At 44.7% G+C, this 14,232-nt stretch overlaps 2 protein-coding genes across 2 annotated transcripts; both read right to left on the reverse strand.

The window, feature by feature from the left end:
- Positions 1–8,663: 8,663 nt before the first annotated feature.
- On the reverse strand, positions 8,664–10,052 carry LOC145799700 (uncharacterized). Its single transcript, XM_082889327.1, has 2 exons — positions 9,754–10,052; positions 8,664–9,645 (listed from the first exon to the last, which is right to left on the reverse strand). The coding sequence occupies exons 1-2, from the start codon at positions 10,050–10,052 to the stop codon at positions 8,664–8,666; spliced, it is 1,281 nt and encodes a 426-aa protein (XP_082745453.1).
- A 988-nt stretch (positions 10,053–11,040) lies between these two features.
- LOC145799701 (uncharacterized) lies at positions 11,041–12,421 on the reverse strand. The gene is made up of 2 exons (XM_082889328.1): positions 12,353–12,421; positions 11,041–12,210 (listed from the first exon to the last, which is right to left on the reverse strand). The coding sequence occupies exons 1-2, from the start codon at positions 12,419–12,421 to the stop codon at positions 11,041–11,043; spliced, it is 1,239 nt and encodes a 412-aa protein (XP_082745454.1).
- Between the last annotated feature and the right edge of the window lie 1,811 nt (positions 12,422–14,232).

Consider the following 14,232-nt stretch of genomic DNA (forward strand, 5'->3'; position numbering starts at 1 on the left):
AACAGAGGCAAAGCAGTATATTCTCAAGGATTGTTTGTATTGTTACCCTCCTTATCATCAAACAAGCTCAAAGAAGTGTAACTCTTGGCCCTCAAACCATCAACCACGCAATTTCATTGCATGATGGCCAAAGAACCAAGTTTGTACAAGTTTAATTAATGCAAACCAAGACTTAGATGTCCATTATCCTATCATGCATGATCAAGGGCAATGGGGACCAAGGAAAGTGGCATATTTCATCACTTTTGAGTATGAAATATCTTATTTTCCTTATGTTCGAATTAACGTCCGATTCGAACACATGCAATGTAACACGAAAGACGCTTATCTTGCCTCTTTTACTTGTCCAATTTTGTTTACTCATTTTAATTACCAAAACCATTCTTTAATTGATTTGTCTATTAGTGAGTGTCCTCTAATGGAAAGATGGCTTAAACAACAAGTTGCTTTGGGCATGAAAGAGGCATTACACTGTTGGTAATGAACCCCCCAAGGGATTAAACCATTAGGTGCAACACCGCCATTTCACACTTGGGCAAACAAGTGGTTTAAACCACTTTCAAAGCAAACAAAAGAGTGAAGAATGGAGGGAGACTGCCGAGATTTTAGATACTGAAATGAAGTGTAAAACAACATTAAAACATGCTATTAACTCAAAACAATGATGATTAAAGCATTAAAACATCAAGCTAGTGCAAGGCCTTACAGTACAACTATGCAATACAAGGCTTAAATGACCAAAACAGCCAAAAATAGAACTGAAACAAGTCAAAACAGAGGCAAAAACATGCTGGACTAGAGCTAAATTAAGCTAGAAAAACATACTAACACATGAAGCTAACTAGGCATGCAAACAAGACACAAGGAGGGGAGGCTAACTTCTCTAAATTTGGACTTCAAAACAAGATTTTTACCACTGAAAAATCTCTGAAAATCAGTGGTTAAAAGGCCCATAAAAGTTGGTTTGAAAGTGGTGAATAATACCACAAAAGCTTAACAAGCTAAGAAGCAAAAAGGGTGGACAACCCCTTAACTCAAAATAGCCTCAAACCACCATTTTTAGGTCATAAAAGTTTTTACACTTCAAAAACAGCCTTAAAACAATTTAAAAGGATGGCAAAACAAGTATATAAAGCAAGTAAAAACAAGGAAAGTGTTATACCTTTGAAGCAAAACACAAAATAGCCAATAATCCAAGCTCAAACCACTTTCTAGAGCTCAAAGAGGGTCCCAAGTTATCTAAGCCCAAAGGTGAGAGTATTTGGTTAAGGGTTGGCATGCAAAAGCTAAGAGAAACTAGGCAAATGTGTGCAAAATAACAAGAGAAAGAGAGAGAGAGAGAGAGAGAGAGAGAGAATTCTAGAGAGAGAGATATTTTTGTTCTAAAAATGCTAACCCTCAAAAATGGAGAAGGGACCCCCCTATTTATAGAAAAACACCCCTTAAGCTTAGATACATCTCCACCATGCATGTGTATGAAGATGCAGCTCGGTGTGCAACAGTTGGCACAGCTGTCGATAAATATCTGGAAAAAAAAGACTGATGGCCGTTAACCACAATTGGTGGCCGTCGGCCACCACTAATAGCCGATCGACCACCACTGGTAGCCGACAAGCACAATCCAAAGCCGATAGCCTATGGGGCTGGCCGACAGGTCACCCACTATTCCAGACTTGAAACAACAAGCTCTTGGTCCAAAATAATGCACAAAACAGATAAGGTTTCAAGACTCAAAGGCGGGGTATTCCACCGAGGACTTCGAGCACCCAAAACGAACACAAGCAAGCACAATCATCGAGTGCACAAACGATGACGTCCAAGTCTTAAGGTTGGTCAAAAATGGGGTGTCTACAGTTATGAGTTGTTGTAGTTGATTTAAATACAGTGGTTTTGTGTTGATTTTTAAAATTTCGGGGACGAAATTCCTTAAGGGGGGAGGTTAAAATGATTCTGGTTTAAAATCGACCCGTTCATTGTTTTGGATCCGGGATTTCTTGTCTTGATGGTTGTTCATGTCTTCTTCCATCTTATTCCTTGTTGAGTTTGGCTATTGGAGTGTTTTGCTCATGTTTGAAACAAGTTGGGAGTTAGTTTTTCAAAACTGTTGCTGCCCAGATTTTGGTTTGTTCTCTCGAGCGAACTTTCTTGTGGTTGAGTGCACTTTGAGAACTTCCAGTACTTTTGCAAGTCCGTAAAACTATTGGGAGTCATTCTTCGCTTGAGCGGTTCTTCTGCCCTCGAACGGTCTTTTAGAACTCTCAGTACTTTTGCAGGCTTGCAAAAATACTAGGAGGGTGGTGTTCTTCGCTCGAGCGGTACTTTGTTCGCTCGAGTGGTCTCTTTTTTTGTGTCTGGTCACTTAATTGGCGTTTTGGTCGCTCGAGCAGTCTACGCATATATTAGTTTCGAAAAGTCACTTTTTGAGTCACTTTTCCATCTCTCTCTCTCTAAACATTTCAAAACCTCAGATCTTATCTCTCTCTCTCTCTCTCTAGGAACCATCTTTCAACCTCAAATACGCTTCAATCTAGTGGTTTCTTAACCCTCGCCCTTTGGAGTAAAAGATAGAGCACATCAAGGGTTTCGTTTTGATCGGACCGTCGAATTCTACTCATCCTCTATTCATGTCTTCTACTTTGGGGTAAGAATTTATCCACACTTTTGTATAATTTTTAACTTAGTTATTTGTTTTTCTAAATAAGATTGTAATTTGGGAATTTTTGGATAAAACCTAGGGTTTTGGCTTTGAAATCAAAAGAGGAGTTTTTAAAATGGTTTCTTGGAAATGATTGTGGAATTGTAAATGTGGTTGAGTTGTCCAAAAATGATGTTTTTTTATCATTGGAGTTGATTTTTAAAGAAATGGGATTTTGCCCTAAATTGTAGATCTGTAGATCAATTTCTTCCTCTGCACCACCACGCAGCCGATTAGCATCACCATTGATGTCACTCCCAATTTTCCATAGGCACCTCCAAAGGTGAATCGCCGGAGCCGAACCATCAGATCTTCATATCTCACTTCATCAACATTGTTGGTAGGTAGGGTTTTAGAAACACCAATAGAGAGAGAGAGAGAGAGAGAGAGAAACGACTGAAAAGTATGGTTTGTGAATACCATATAACATATATATACATGGATAGTTTGGTCTTTTTACATTAGATTATCCTTATGGGCAAAGTGTTTTAGTGCCTGGACCTACGGACAAAGAAAGTTCAAATTTGAATTTTTGGCCTGAGCACACTAGTTAAAATCCAAAAAATAAATACTCTTTATTTTACCTAACCATTTTTTGATCTATATTCTTCAACGCTACTCTTTATTTTACTTATCTATTCGCACAAACTGTTTAAGAGAAACTCCAAGGTTGCTAGACAAAATGCCTTGTAAAATTACACAAAAAAGTACTTTCTATTTTGCCTAACTAGTTTAGCTAGTGTGCACTCGAATCATACTCTTTATAATCAGTGCATCGAGTGATGCGTGGCAAACTAGGTACCTGTGCCTAACTAGTTTAGCTAGTGTGCACTCGAATCATACTCTTTGTTCGGCCTATAGGTTCAGTCCTGCAACTCGGCCCAGCCCAGCACCACGGTTGGACTAGCCTTTCCACTGTGGGTTGGGCCCAAGTGCTTGAGGACTTGGGTGGACTGTTGATCATGAAGTTGGGCTCAATTGGTTTGCCCATATACTTATCCAACCCACTTGGATTTGGACTTCAGTGGATTGGGCCGGCCCAAGGCTTGGACCCGACCCATTTCACATTCAGCCCCTTCATTTGCCCCCTAGCTCGCGCTAAGGTTCCCTTTCGGGGGAGCTATTATTCTGCTTCCCAAGCGTCGCATCATTTCAGTTTTCTCCAGTTCGGTCTTGGTGACGGTTCAATCCTGACACACAATCCCTGCATGCGTCCTTTCATGGTGACACATGGCGATGTGAGATAGGTGTGCAGAGATAGTGCGTCGATTCCATACCGAAGGTCGTACTCCGTGTACCTGCGCACCGGCTAGTGCAATTAATACTCTGGCTGTCAATACAAATCCCTTTATCTGCTTTTTCGTTCCTCTAGAGAGTTTCAAAGAGAGAGAAAGAACTCTTCCCGTTCTTGTTGAACCAATCTTGTTGGTGCTCTGCTAAGACTTTTTCGTCGCTGGTCTTGATTTGCTACCACTGTTCTAGTCTCTGTAAGTCCTCTTGTGATTCTTCTTCTCTTGCCTCTTTCTGTCTTAATCATCTTGTCTGGCCCACTCACTGTCTATGTTCCCCATTCTGTTATCTGAGTCCTACCTTTGTTCCATTAGGTTTGTTAAATGGGAAAGTTCCGGTCACTGGTTGATATCACCGAGGCCATGGCTATGTTCCGCCTGGACTATAATATTCCCGACGACGTTACCCTTTCGTTGGCGAAAGTAGATGCCAAGCGTATGGGCACGAGAAATACCATCGCTTTTCCCATCGCGGCCATAGTTGAGAGAGGGGTTCGGTTTCCTCTTGATCCGTTGGTGCGCCGGTTTCTGCATCAAGTCCAGTTAATCCCAATGCAAGTATCTGTGAACCTTTTCTGTGTTGTTTGCAGCGTATCCGCCCTCAATAGACGATTGGGTTTGAACCTTGACATATGGGATATCTTAGGTTGTTATACTCTTTCTCATAACAAAGACCACATCACGTATTACTTGCGTGTTCGCTCGTTTGATTGCCATTTGGTTACTGGGTTGTCCGATTCGGATAAACACAACGATGATTTCTTACAAGTTGGTGGAAACTGGGAGTTCCCCATCGGAACTGAGTTTCAGTCTAAGCAGATGCCCCAAAAAGACAGCTACCCAGGTTCGGGCCTCTCCTTCTAATGCCTTTTTGTATTTCTTACTTTATTTTGGATGTTGCTCTAATGGGTCACTTTTTTTTTTTTTTTTGGCAGAGGCCTCTCGTTTCCAACGAAGACTGAATCGAGAGAATGCTGAAGCCATAAAAGCTGCCCTGAGGTATAAAAAGAGATCTGCACCTGAGTTATTGGATTACCAGTCTACTTACCGCTCCACTATTCCAAAGAAGGCGAGGCTCGCTGCTTTCCTTCTGGACTTTGATACCGAGACTGACACGTCTCTCACTCCTTTGGTCACGAACCGTCTCAGGAGTTAGGGTGCACTTTCTGAGAGAGCGCCCTTCCCTGCCCCCAGTTTCGCAGGGGGCGGGTCTGTGGCGAAGAGAAGGGTGTTAGTGGACTTAGAGGCCGAGGCTTTCGGAGCCTCCGATGTTTTGGAAACCCCTCTGGAAAAGACCGAGGCGAAGAGCCTCATGGAGGTGAAGATGGAGGTGGGAGCTTCTGGGACCCCTGCGACTGTTGCCGAGCCCTCGGCTTCGGTCGCTGTGCGAGCAAAAAAGAGAAAAAGAGAGGCTGGCAAAGTAGTGGTGGGGAAAGCTTCTGAGGATCCTACTGAGGATGAGGCTTTTGAGAAATGTGAGCCGCAAATGTCGCATAAAGGCAGGCCTATTTCCACTTCTGATTCAGTTGTCGCTTCATAGGATTTTGCCTTTGATTTGACTAAGTTTTTGTTGATGCCGATTGACATGGCCGACCATAATGGGCCCTGTGATATTCCTATCCTGAAGGGGACCCTTCAGATGATGACTGCTGTAAGTGTTTCCTCATTTTACTTGTCTTTATTGTTGCGTTGTTGTCTCATTTTCTCTTAATCCTTCGTTGTCCTTTGCAGTGTATCCAGAGAATGCATCTATCTATTACTCATGTTGAAGAGCTAGAAAGGGCCGTGCTGGAGGCCGCAATGAACGCTGAGAGACTGACGGTAAGCTTGGAGACAGAGAAGGAAGGACGCCGAACCACGGAGAGGGAAGCATTTCGTTTGAATAAGATTGTCGCTTCAGCTAAAAAATCGAAGGAGGATGCTATTGGGACACAAGCTCAACTCGAGGGGAAGGTGGCCGAACTGGAGGCCGTTATTGCCGTGATGGCTGCCAAGCGTTCTGCGCTGGAAGCCAAACATTGGCAGCAAGGTTGGGATGAAGTTGGGGCTGCCTATAAGGAAGAGGTGCTAGTGTTGCGAGATAAGCTCTTTCTAAAGGATTGGACGAGTGCTTTGGCTGCTGTGCTGGTTCCTGAAGGCTCTTCCCTGTTTCAGGATGTCCCCGTTCCTTCGAGATCCTTGGGTTCGAAGACTGTTTCCACCCCTACTGTTCTTTCAGCCGAAGTTTCCCCAAAAGCTGATTCTGCAAACAAGACCCAGGACAGTAATGTTGCCGCTGAAACGGTGGATGTTGAAGGGATTGAAACGCTGGAGATCGAAGCCGCAGGAGATGTGGTTAAGAAGGCTTCTACTTCTCAGGAAGTTGGAGCTGTCTCTATTTTTCCTTCCCCAGATGGCCTGGACGAAATTGTTGATGCTGCTCCTCAGTTTCCATCTGTTAATGAAAGTTGATGTTGAAAGGATTTGAACTTTTTTGCTTTTCTGTTTTGATGTATTGTGGCTCGGTCTCCATGACGAGCTTTCTTTCTGCCCTTGCCAAGACAATTTTTCTTTTCTCTTTTCTTTTCTTTGCTGCTGGTTATGAGGCCATCTATGCCTTTTGTTGGATGATAGAATTTTCTCTTTGAACTTGCAATCTGATGCTGTTTGGCTTTTATGTCTGAATGTTTTCTATACTGCCTGCCCCCGGCCGAGCACTGTTGGGACCTCAGGGCCGAATAGATGCTCGGTCTGGTTCTGTACTGCTTTTAAATAGATGCTCTGTCTGATTTTGTACTGCTTGCCCCCGGCCGAGCATTGTTGAGTCCTCGGGGCTGAACTGATGTTTGGTGTGGTTTTGTACTGTTTGTCCCCGGCCAAGCACTGTTGGGACCTCGGGGCCGAACTAATGCTCGGTGTGGCTAACGGATATGTGTTATGGCTGTGCTTGAGTTCGTAAGTGGGTCTGACTTAGGTCCAGGTTGGTTTTGAAAGAAAACAATTGTTTGCCCCTACCTGGAGCTAAGTAAGATTGGTATTGAAGATTGTGCTCTTAGATAGAACTGCTTAAGTTTGTTTTAACTTTGAGAGCGTAGATGCACTTGAATGAGATAAAGGCAGGAAGAGGTGTCTTACTCAGGTCCAGGTTGGTTTTTTTTTAAAAAATAATTGTCTGCCCCACCTGGAGTTGAGTAAGACTAAAGCTGGAAGTTTACTCCTGACAGAACCGGGTCATGCTTGTTCCAACTCTGTTTGTTTGAATCAGTACTAAAGTGTTGACGTGTTGGTACTTAAGAAATTCTGTGGATTCAAAGACGTTTACTAAAGATATGTTAGTGTGGTTTCCACCAAGCAATTCCACTTGGCTAAAGTCCAATTTAGTTGCCAAACATTATTCCACCAAGCAATACCACTTAGCATGTTTGAGTGCTAACCAAATTTTATATTCCGTCCAGTCGCTCTGAAACTAAGTCCATTTGGGTGAAGACCAAAGTTAATTCCGTTTGATAAACATCAAAGCTAATTCCATTTGGTGAGGACCAAAGCTAATTCCGTTTGATAAACATCAAAGCTAATTCCGTTTGGTAAGAACCAAAGCTAATTCCGTTTGATAAACATCAAAGCTAATTACAAGAATTTGATAAATTTGAGAGAAGTGGGGAAGCATTTGCATTGGTCAACAGATAAATGCCTTGACATTCTGATAGAGAAGTTAGGGGATAATTCTATTGATAGTATTTCTTTAGATTTGCTACGTTCCAGGGCCGAGGCATAGCTCTGCCATTCAGATCCTCTAGGTAGTAAGCTCCATTTTCAACAACAACTGTGACTTTGTAGGGACCTTCCCAGTTAGGCCCAAGTTTGCCGTCACCAGGCACCCATTTATGATCCATGACCTTCCTCAAAACCAGATCTCCTAGTGTAAATTGCCTTGGGAAAACTTTTTGGTTGAAAATCTTGATGAGTTGCTGCTGGTACGCTACAAGTCTAATCAGTGCTGCTTCTCTTCAGCCCTCTGCTATATCCAGTGCTTGTGCAATAGCTTCCTCATTACTGGTGTTCTCAAACAATTCAGATCGAAGGGTTGGGAGGCCTACTTCGAGTGGGATGAAGGCCTCCATTCCATAAGTGAGGGAGTAAGGTGTTTCCCCCGTTGAGCGTCGTGATGTGGTTCGGTATGCCCATAGCACGTGGGGTAACTCTTCAACCCATTTTCCTTTGGCATGTTCAAGCCGTTTCTTTATTCCGTTGATGATGGTTTTGTTTGACGCCTCTGCCTGTCCATTGCTTTGCGGGTACCTTGGAGAAGAGTTCCTATACTCAATCCTGAGGCCGACACAAAACTTTCTGAAGATCTTACCATTGAACTGCGTCCCATTATCCTCAATCAGTACTCGCGGGATGCCGAAACGCACCACCACGTTTCTCATGACAAACCACTTTGTATCCGCTTCTTTGATACTTGCCAATGCCTCGACTTCGACCCATTTAGTAAAATAGTCGATTGCAGCAATGAAGAACCGTCTGTTCCCCGTGCCTCGTGCTAATGGTCTAACAATATCCAGGCCCCATTGGGCAAAGGGCCATGGGCTGGTGAGTGAAGTGAGAGTTTTGGCTGACTGATGAATGAATGGAGCAAACCTCTGACATTTATCACACTTCTGTACGTACTGCTGAGCATCTTGTTGCATCCGTGGCCACTAATATCCGTGAGTGAGGGCTCGGTGCGCCAGTGACCTTTCGCCAACGTGGCATCCACAAATCCCATCGTGAATTTCGTAGAGAACATTCTCGATCAGATTTGGATGCACACATAGAAGATAAGGGCGAATATAGGAGCGTCTGTACAGCTTCTCGGATGGTGAGATCCAAAACCGAGCTGACTTATGTCTGACTTTGTTGGCTTCTTTTTTGTCTTCGGGGAGAGTACCAGATTTTAGAAAAGCAAGTATTGGATCCATCCAGCTCGGCTCTACGCTACTGCAGAGGACTGGAGATGCAATGCTTGGTTTTGGCATGAACTTAACCCAAACTTTTCTGGCATCTTTGGTATCCACTGATGAGCCGAGATAAGCCAGAGCATCAGCATGACCGTTTTTGTCCCGACTAATTTGTTCCAGTCGTATGGATTGAAACATTTTGAGTAAGTCTTTGGACTTGCCTGCGTACATGGCCATTCTCTCATCCCGTGTTTCATAGATCCCAGAAAGCTGGTTTACTACTATCTGTGAATCGCTGAAAACAAGAAGCTGTTCTGCACTGAAGTGTTCGGTGCTGCGTAAGCCAGCCAACAACGCTTCGTACTCTGCCTCGTTGTTTGAAGCCTTCCAACCGAGCCTGAGAGCCTGTTCCCAAATAAATCTTTCTGGTGAGATAAGTACTACTCTTGCCCCCGAACCTCGGTTATTGGACGACCCATCAACATAGAGTTGCCAGATGTTTTGAATGAAGAGTTTCCTGGCTTCTGAAGCGCATGCCTTTCCTTGTTCGGTGATGCGTGGCACCTGTGCCAAACTTGGATTCCCTGGTTCGGTACTCTGGGTGGGAGCAAATTCTATGACGAAATCTGCTAAAACCTGGGCCTTAATTGCTGTCTTGGGTTGATACCAAATGTCAAACTCGCCAAGTTCTACCACCCATTTTGCTGTTCTGCTAGAGAAATCAGCTCGACTAAACACAGATCTGAGGGGGAATTCAGTAAGGACATTGATGGTATGCCCCTAGAAGTAATGCTGTAACTTCCTTGAGGCGATAAGCAGTACGTAAGCTAACTTTTCCAATGGTAGATACCTTGTCTCGGCATCTAGTAAAGTCTTGCTAACGTAGTATACAGGCCTCTGTTCCTTGTTAACTTCTCGAATTAATACTGCGCTTACGATATGATCTGAGACTGCTAGATAAAGGTACAACTCCTCTTTTGGCTCTGGAGTGTACAGAAGGGGAGGTGTACTGAGGTATCTTTTGAGGCTTTGCAGTGCTTCGGTGCACTCGTAACTCCATTCAAATGCTGCCCTTTTCCTCAAAAGCTGGAAGAAGGGCTTCATCCGATCTGAAGATTTGCTGATGAACCGATTCAGTACGGCCGCCATTCCGGCCAATTTCTACAGCTACTTGGCCTTTGGTGGTACTTTAAGATCTTGTATTGCTTTTATTTGGTCCGGATTTGCCTCAATTCCTCTGTGAGTGACCATATATCCCAAGAACTTCTTTGTTCCTACCCCCAAAGCGCATTTCGAGGCATTAAGGCGAAGCTGATGGTTTTTTAAGATGTCGAAAACTTCTCTCAAGTCTGTAAGATGGTCTGTAGCGAACTTGCTCTTGACTACCATATCATCTATATAAGCTTCCATGGTTTTCCCAAGTTGGCCTTTGAACATCCGAGTGATCATCCGCTGGTAGGTTGCTCCGGTGTTCTTGAGGCCAAACGGCATTACTTTGTAGCAGTAAGTTCCTCTTGGAGTGATAAATGCTGTCTTTTCTTGATCCGGACCGAACAGTGGTATCTGATGATAATCGCTATAAGCGTCTAGAAAGCTCATGCACTCATGCCCTGTTGTTGAGCCTACTAGTTGATCCATGCGAGGTAGCGGAAAGCTATCTTTAGGGCAGGCTTTGTTCAAGCAAGTGAAGTCAACACAAACTCTCCATTTTTCGTTCTTTTTCTTGACTACAACTGTGTTGGACAGCCATTGCGGGTACTGAACTTCTTTGATTGCTCCTGAAGCCAGGAGTTTTTCGACTTCAGTAATTACTGCTTCGGTGTGCTTAACTGAGGATCTCCGAGATGGGCCGAGCTGAAGGGTTGATGTTGAGCTTGTGGCAAGCAAATTCTAGGTCCAACCCTGGAGTATCATATGCTGACCATGCGAATACCTCCATATTTTCCCTCAGCAGTTCTAGCAGCTGAAGTTTCTCATCAGCGCCTAGCGAGGTACTGAAAAGGAAGTACTTTTCTGGGTCATCCTCTTTTACCAAGACTCTCTCCAAATCCTCTACTATGTTCTCCTCTAGGGCTCCCCCTATATCTTTCAAGACTGGCTGTTCAGCCATTTCTACCGTCTGTACCCGATTGCAGAGCTACTTTGCCTTTAATGCTGTCATGAAGCAATGTTTGGATGCAACTTGATCCCCTGAGATCTGCTCTACTTCGTGTTCCGTTGGGAAATGGATGAGCTGGTGGTAGGCTAAAGGGACTGCCTCCATTTGGTGAATCCATGGACGACCAAGTATGGCGCTGTAAGGGGATGGTGTATTAATAACCAAGAACTCTATCTGAAGGGTTTTTGTTCCTGCCACGACTGGCAACACTATTCTACTAAGCGGCCATTCTGGCTGTGAATTGAAACCAACCAACGGGGCTGCCGCTGGGGTGAGGTGCTGCTCGGAAAGACCAAGCTTTCTGAACAAATCATAATACAATATATCTGCTGCACTACCTTGATCTACTAGGGCTCGTTTTACATCAAATCGTTTCCCAATTCCCACCATTATAATCAGTGCATTAGTATGTGGGTGTTGTATGCCCTCTAAATCCTTTCTAGTAAATGAAACAGTGCACAAGGGAGATTTGGATACCGCGCATACCTTTTTCGATGCGGGCTCCACTGACATGGCTTGTTGGATTTGCACAGCCTTAGCAATCTCTTCTCTTAGTGTCTCCTTAGGTTCCTGAGTCGTTGTCTCATGGATCACATTTATTATTAGCCGAGGTGGATGCTTAATAGTTGGTTCTGGTGGTGGGTTCCCCGGTTCGGTCACTTCCTTATCCTGATCAATGTAATCCCGAAGGTGCCCAGCTGCTACTAAGTCTTCCAAGTGTTGTTTCAGTGCTCTACAGTTCTGAGTCATGTGCCCCCTGTCTTGATGGTAAGTGCATCTGAGCTTTTGATTGCGTCGAGCCGGATCTCCCAACATTTTCGGCGGCCAAACAAAGAAGGGCTCTCTCTTGATCTTTTCTAAGATTCGATAAATTGGCTCTTTGAACACAGTCACGACGGCTTTGTGGGATTTGGACTTATCCACTTCATTCACTGCAATCCCTCTGTGTTCTTCTTGATCTGTTCTCTTCTTGTGCCGAGCTGTTTGTTCTACTGATGCTACCTCAATAGGGATCTGATCGTCTTCGAGGCGAGCGTATTGCTCAATCCTGGCACGCAAGTCTTTTAATGCTGTGGCTGGTCGCTTGGTAAGTGATTGTCTCAACTTACTTTCCGGGCGCAGGCCATGCTTGAAAGACAAGATGACTATCTGTTTACCACACACATTTTCCTCCAGATCATTGTATTCTTCCCAGTACCTCCTAGCATAACTGCGCAGTGTTTCTTCCTACTCCTTTCGAAGGCCGAATAGTGTATCCGGCTCTTTCGGAATCTTAGTGTTGGAGACGAACCTGGCTAGGAACTCTTCGGAGAGTTGCTTCCAGCCACGGATCGATCCAGTGGGGAGTCGATCGAACCATCGGAGTCCAGTTTCTCCCAAGCTTGGTGGGAAGACTTTGCACATCAGTGCCTCATCTCAGCTCCATAGGGTCATCATTTGTCTGTAATGGCTAATATGTGTTAGCGGGTCTAACTTCCCATCATATGAAGTGAACTTTGGTGGGGTGAATTTCTTTGGAGGTCTCATGACCTCAATTTTCGGGGAGAATGGTGAGGAGACGAGCCTATCCAACGCTCGGTGTTTTCTCTGGTGAACAGTACGGTCTAAATGATCCCGATATTGTTTGCTCTGCTTGTTGCCGATCAACCAAGTACGAAGGTCTTTAGGGGGTATTTAGTTTGTTGACTAACCGTCTTTTGCCTCTTGGCCCTTCTCCGGCGTGACCCACGGGTGTGACTGCTTGTTGCCTCACTCTGTAACAGGATAGGCTGGCTTTGTTGCCCGGACTCATTCCTGGGGAACTTCTTCACCGGTGGCTCTCTGGATGAGCTCCTCCGCCGCAAACGAGAGGGCTCCGCTTCTGTCTTCTTTTCCGTCGGATCGCCCAGCACACTCTTAAGTTAGGGTTTCAGCTCCTGTATCTCCATTCCCATGGAGTCTATGATTCGATCCCTGTAATCCTTTGCCAGAAGAAAGTGATAAGAAGAACCTCCAGCGAAGGGTAATTGATGCTCGACGGATTCAGGGGTCCGGTTGTTGTTTCTGATTTGTTCTTCCAGAATTGTTGGGAGTGCCAAGCCTTTTTCTTTTGTTTTCTCCGTCTGTGGAGTATGTGTTGAAGACGGAATGTCCTCAATCCCCATCCCCGGAGCACAGAGCTCAGAGATGAAATGATCCACGTTCACCGCACCAATTATGTGTACTGGATTCCGCACTAGATGAAAGTGGATCGGGATCCTGTACTCGGTTGGACTATCCAAGGACTGAGGTTCCTGCCACAAGAAGCACCGTTAGAGCTGCCCGGCCGGGGTTGTCCGGATAACCCCTCCAGTGTGGGAATCAGTGATCGGAGAATGAGTGTATATCGAGTTGAGTTTATATCTAAATGTGGTTTTTCTTGGAATAGTTCAGTTACCTTTAATGTAAAGTTCATGTTGTATATATAGTGTCCCTTGCTTGCTTCTCAAGGTGGGTTCATGGAGCTTGGATGCTGCTAGGTGTCTTTTTAGCATTGCTCAAGGTGGGGGACCGCCTGGTAGTTGTCATTGAATGCATATACTCATTGTAGTCATGCTGATAACAAACCACATTCCTTTGGTTCAACAACTTCCGTGATTCTAGGTGTAGGAGACCAGCTGAGGTGGCAACTTGCACATGCACACATTCATAACTTCCATGTTTCCTTGCGAGGTTTCCTCAGCTCGGTACTGCTGTGCCTCAGCTCGGCATAATTATGCCTTGTCTCGGCCTATTTTCTGTTCGGCCCATAGGTTCAGTCCTGCAGCTCGGCCCAGCCCAGCACCATGGCTGGACTAGCCTTTGCACTACGGGTTGGGCCCAAGTGCTTGAGGACTTGGGTGGACTGTTGATCATGAAGTTGGGCTCAATTGGTTTGCCCATATACTCATCCAACCCACTTGGATTTGGACTTCAGTGGATTGGGCCGGCCCAAGGTTTGGACCCGACCTATTTCACATTCAGCCCCTTCACATTGGATCCTAACTACTTATGGAGAGCTAAAATGAAAATGGACAAAATACCTCTTGTAATGCAAAGCCCTTTGAAGGAAAACGAAAATAACTTCACTAACAAAAATGTCTCATATTACCCTTTTTCCTCCTCTCTTGGAATTGCTCTAAAGAACCTCATAACACTCCCCACATGTAACTA

The sequence above is a fragment of the Camellia sinensis genome, chromosome 9 (genome assembly GCF_055761805.1).
Source record: "Camellia sinensis isolate YWXY chromosome 9, ASM5576180v1, whole genome shotgun sequence".
Classification (NCBI taxonomy): domain Eukaryota; kingdom Viridiplantae; phylum Streptophyta; class Magnoliopsida; order Ericales; family Theaceae; genus Camellia; species Camellia sinensis.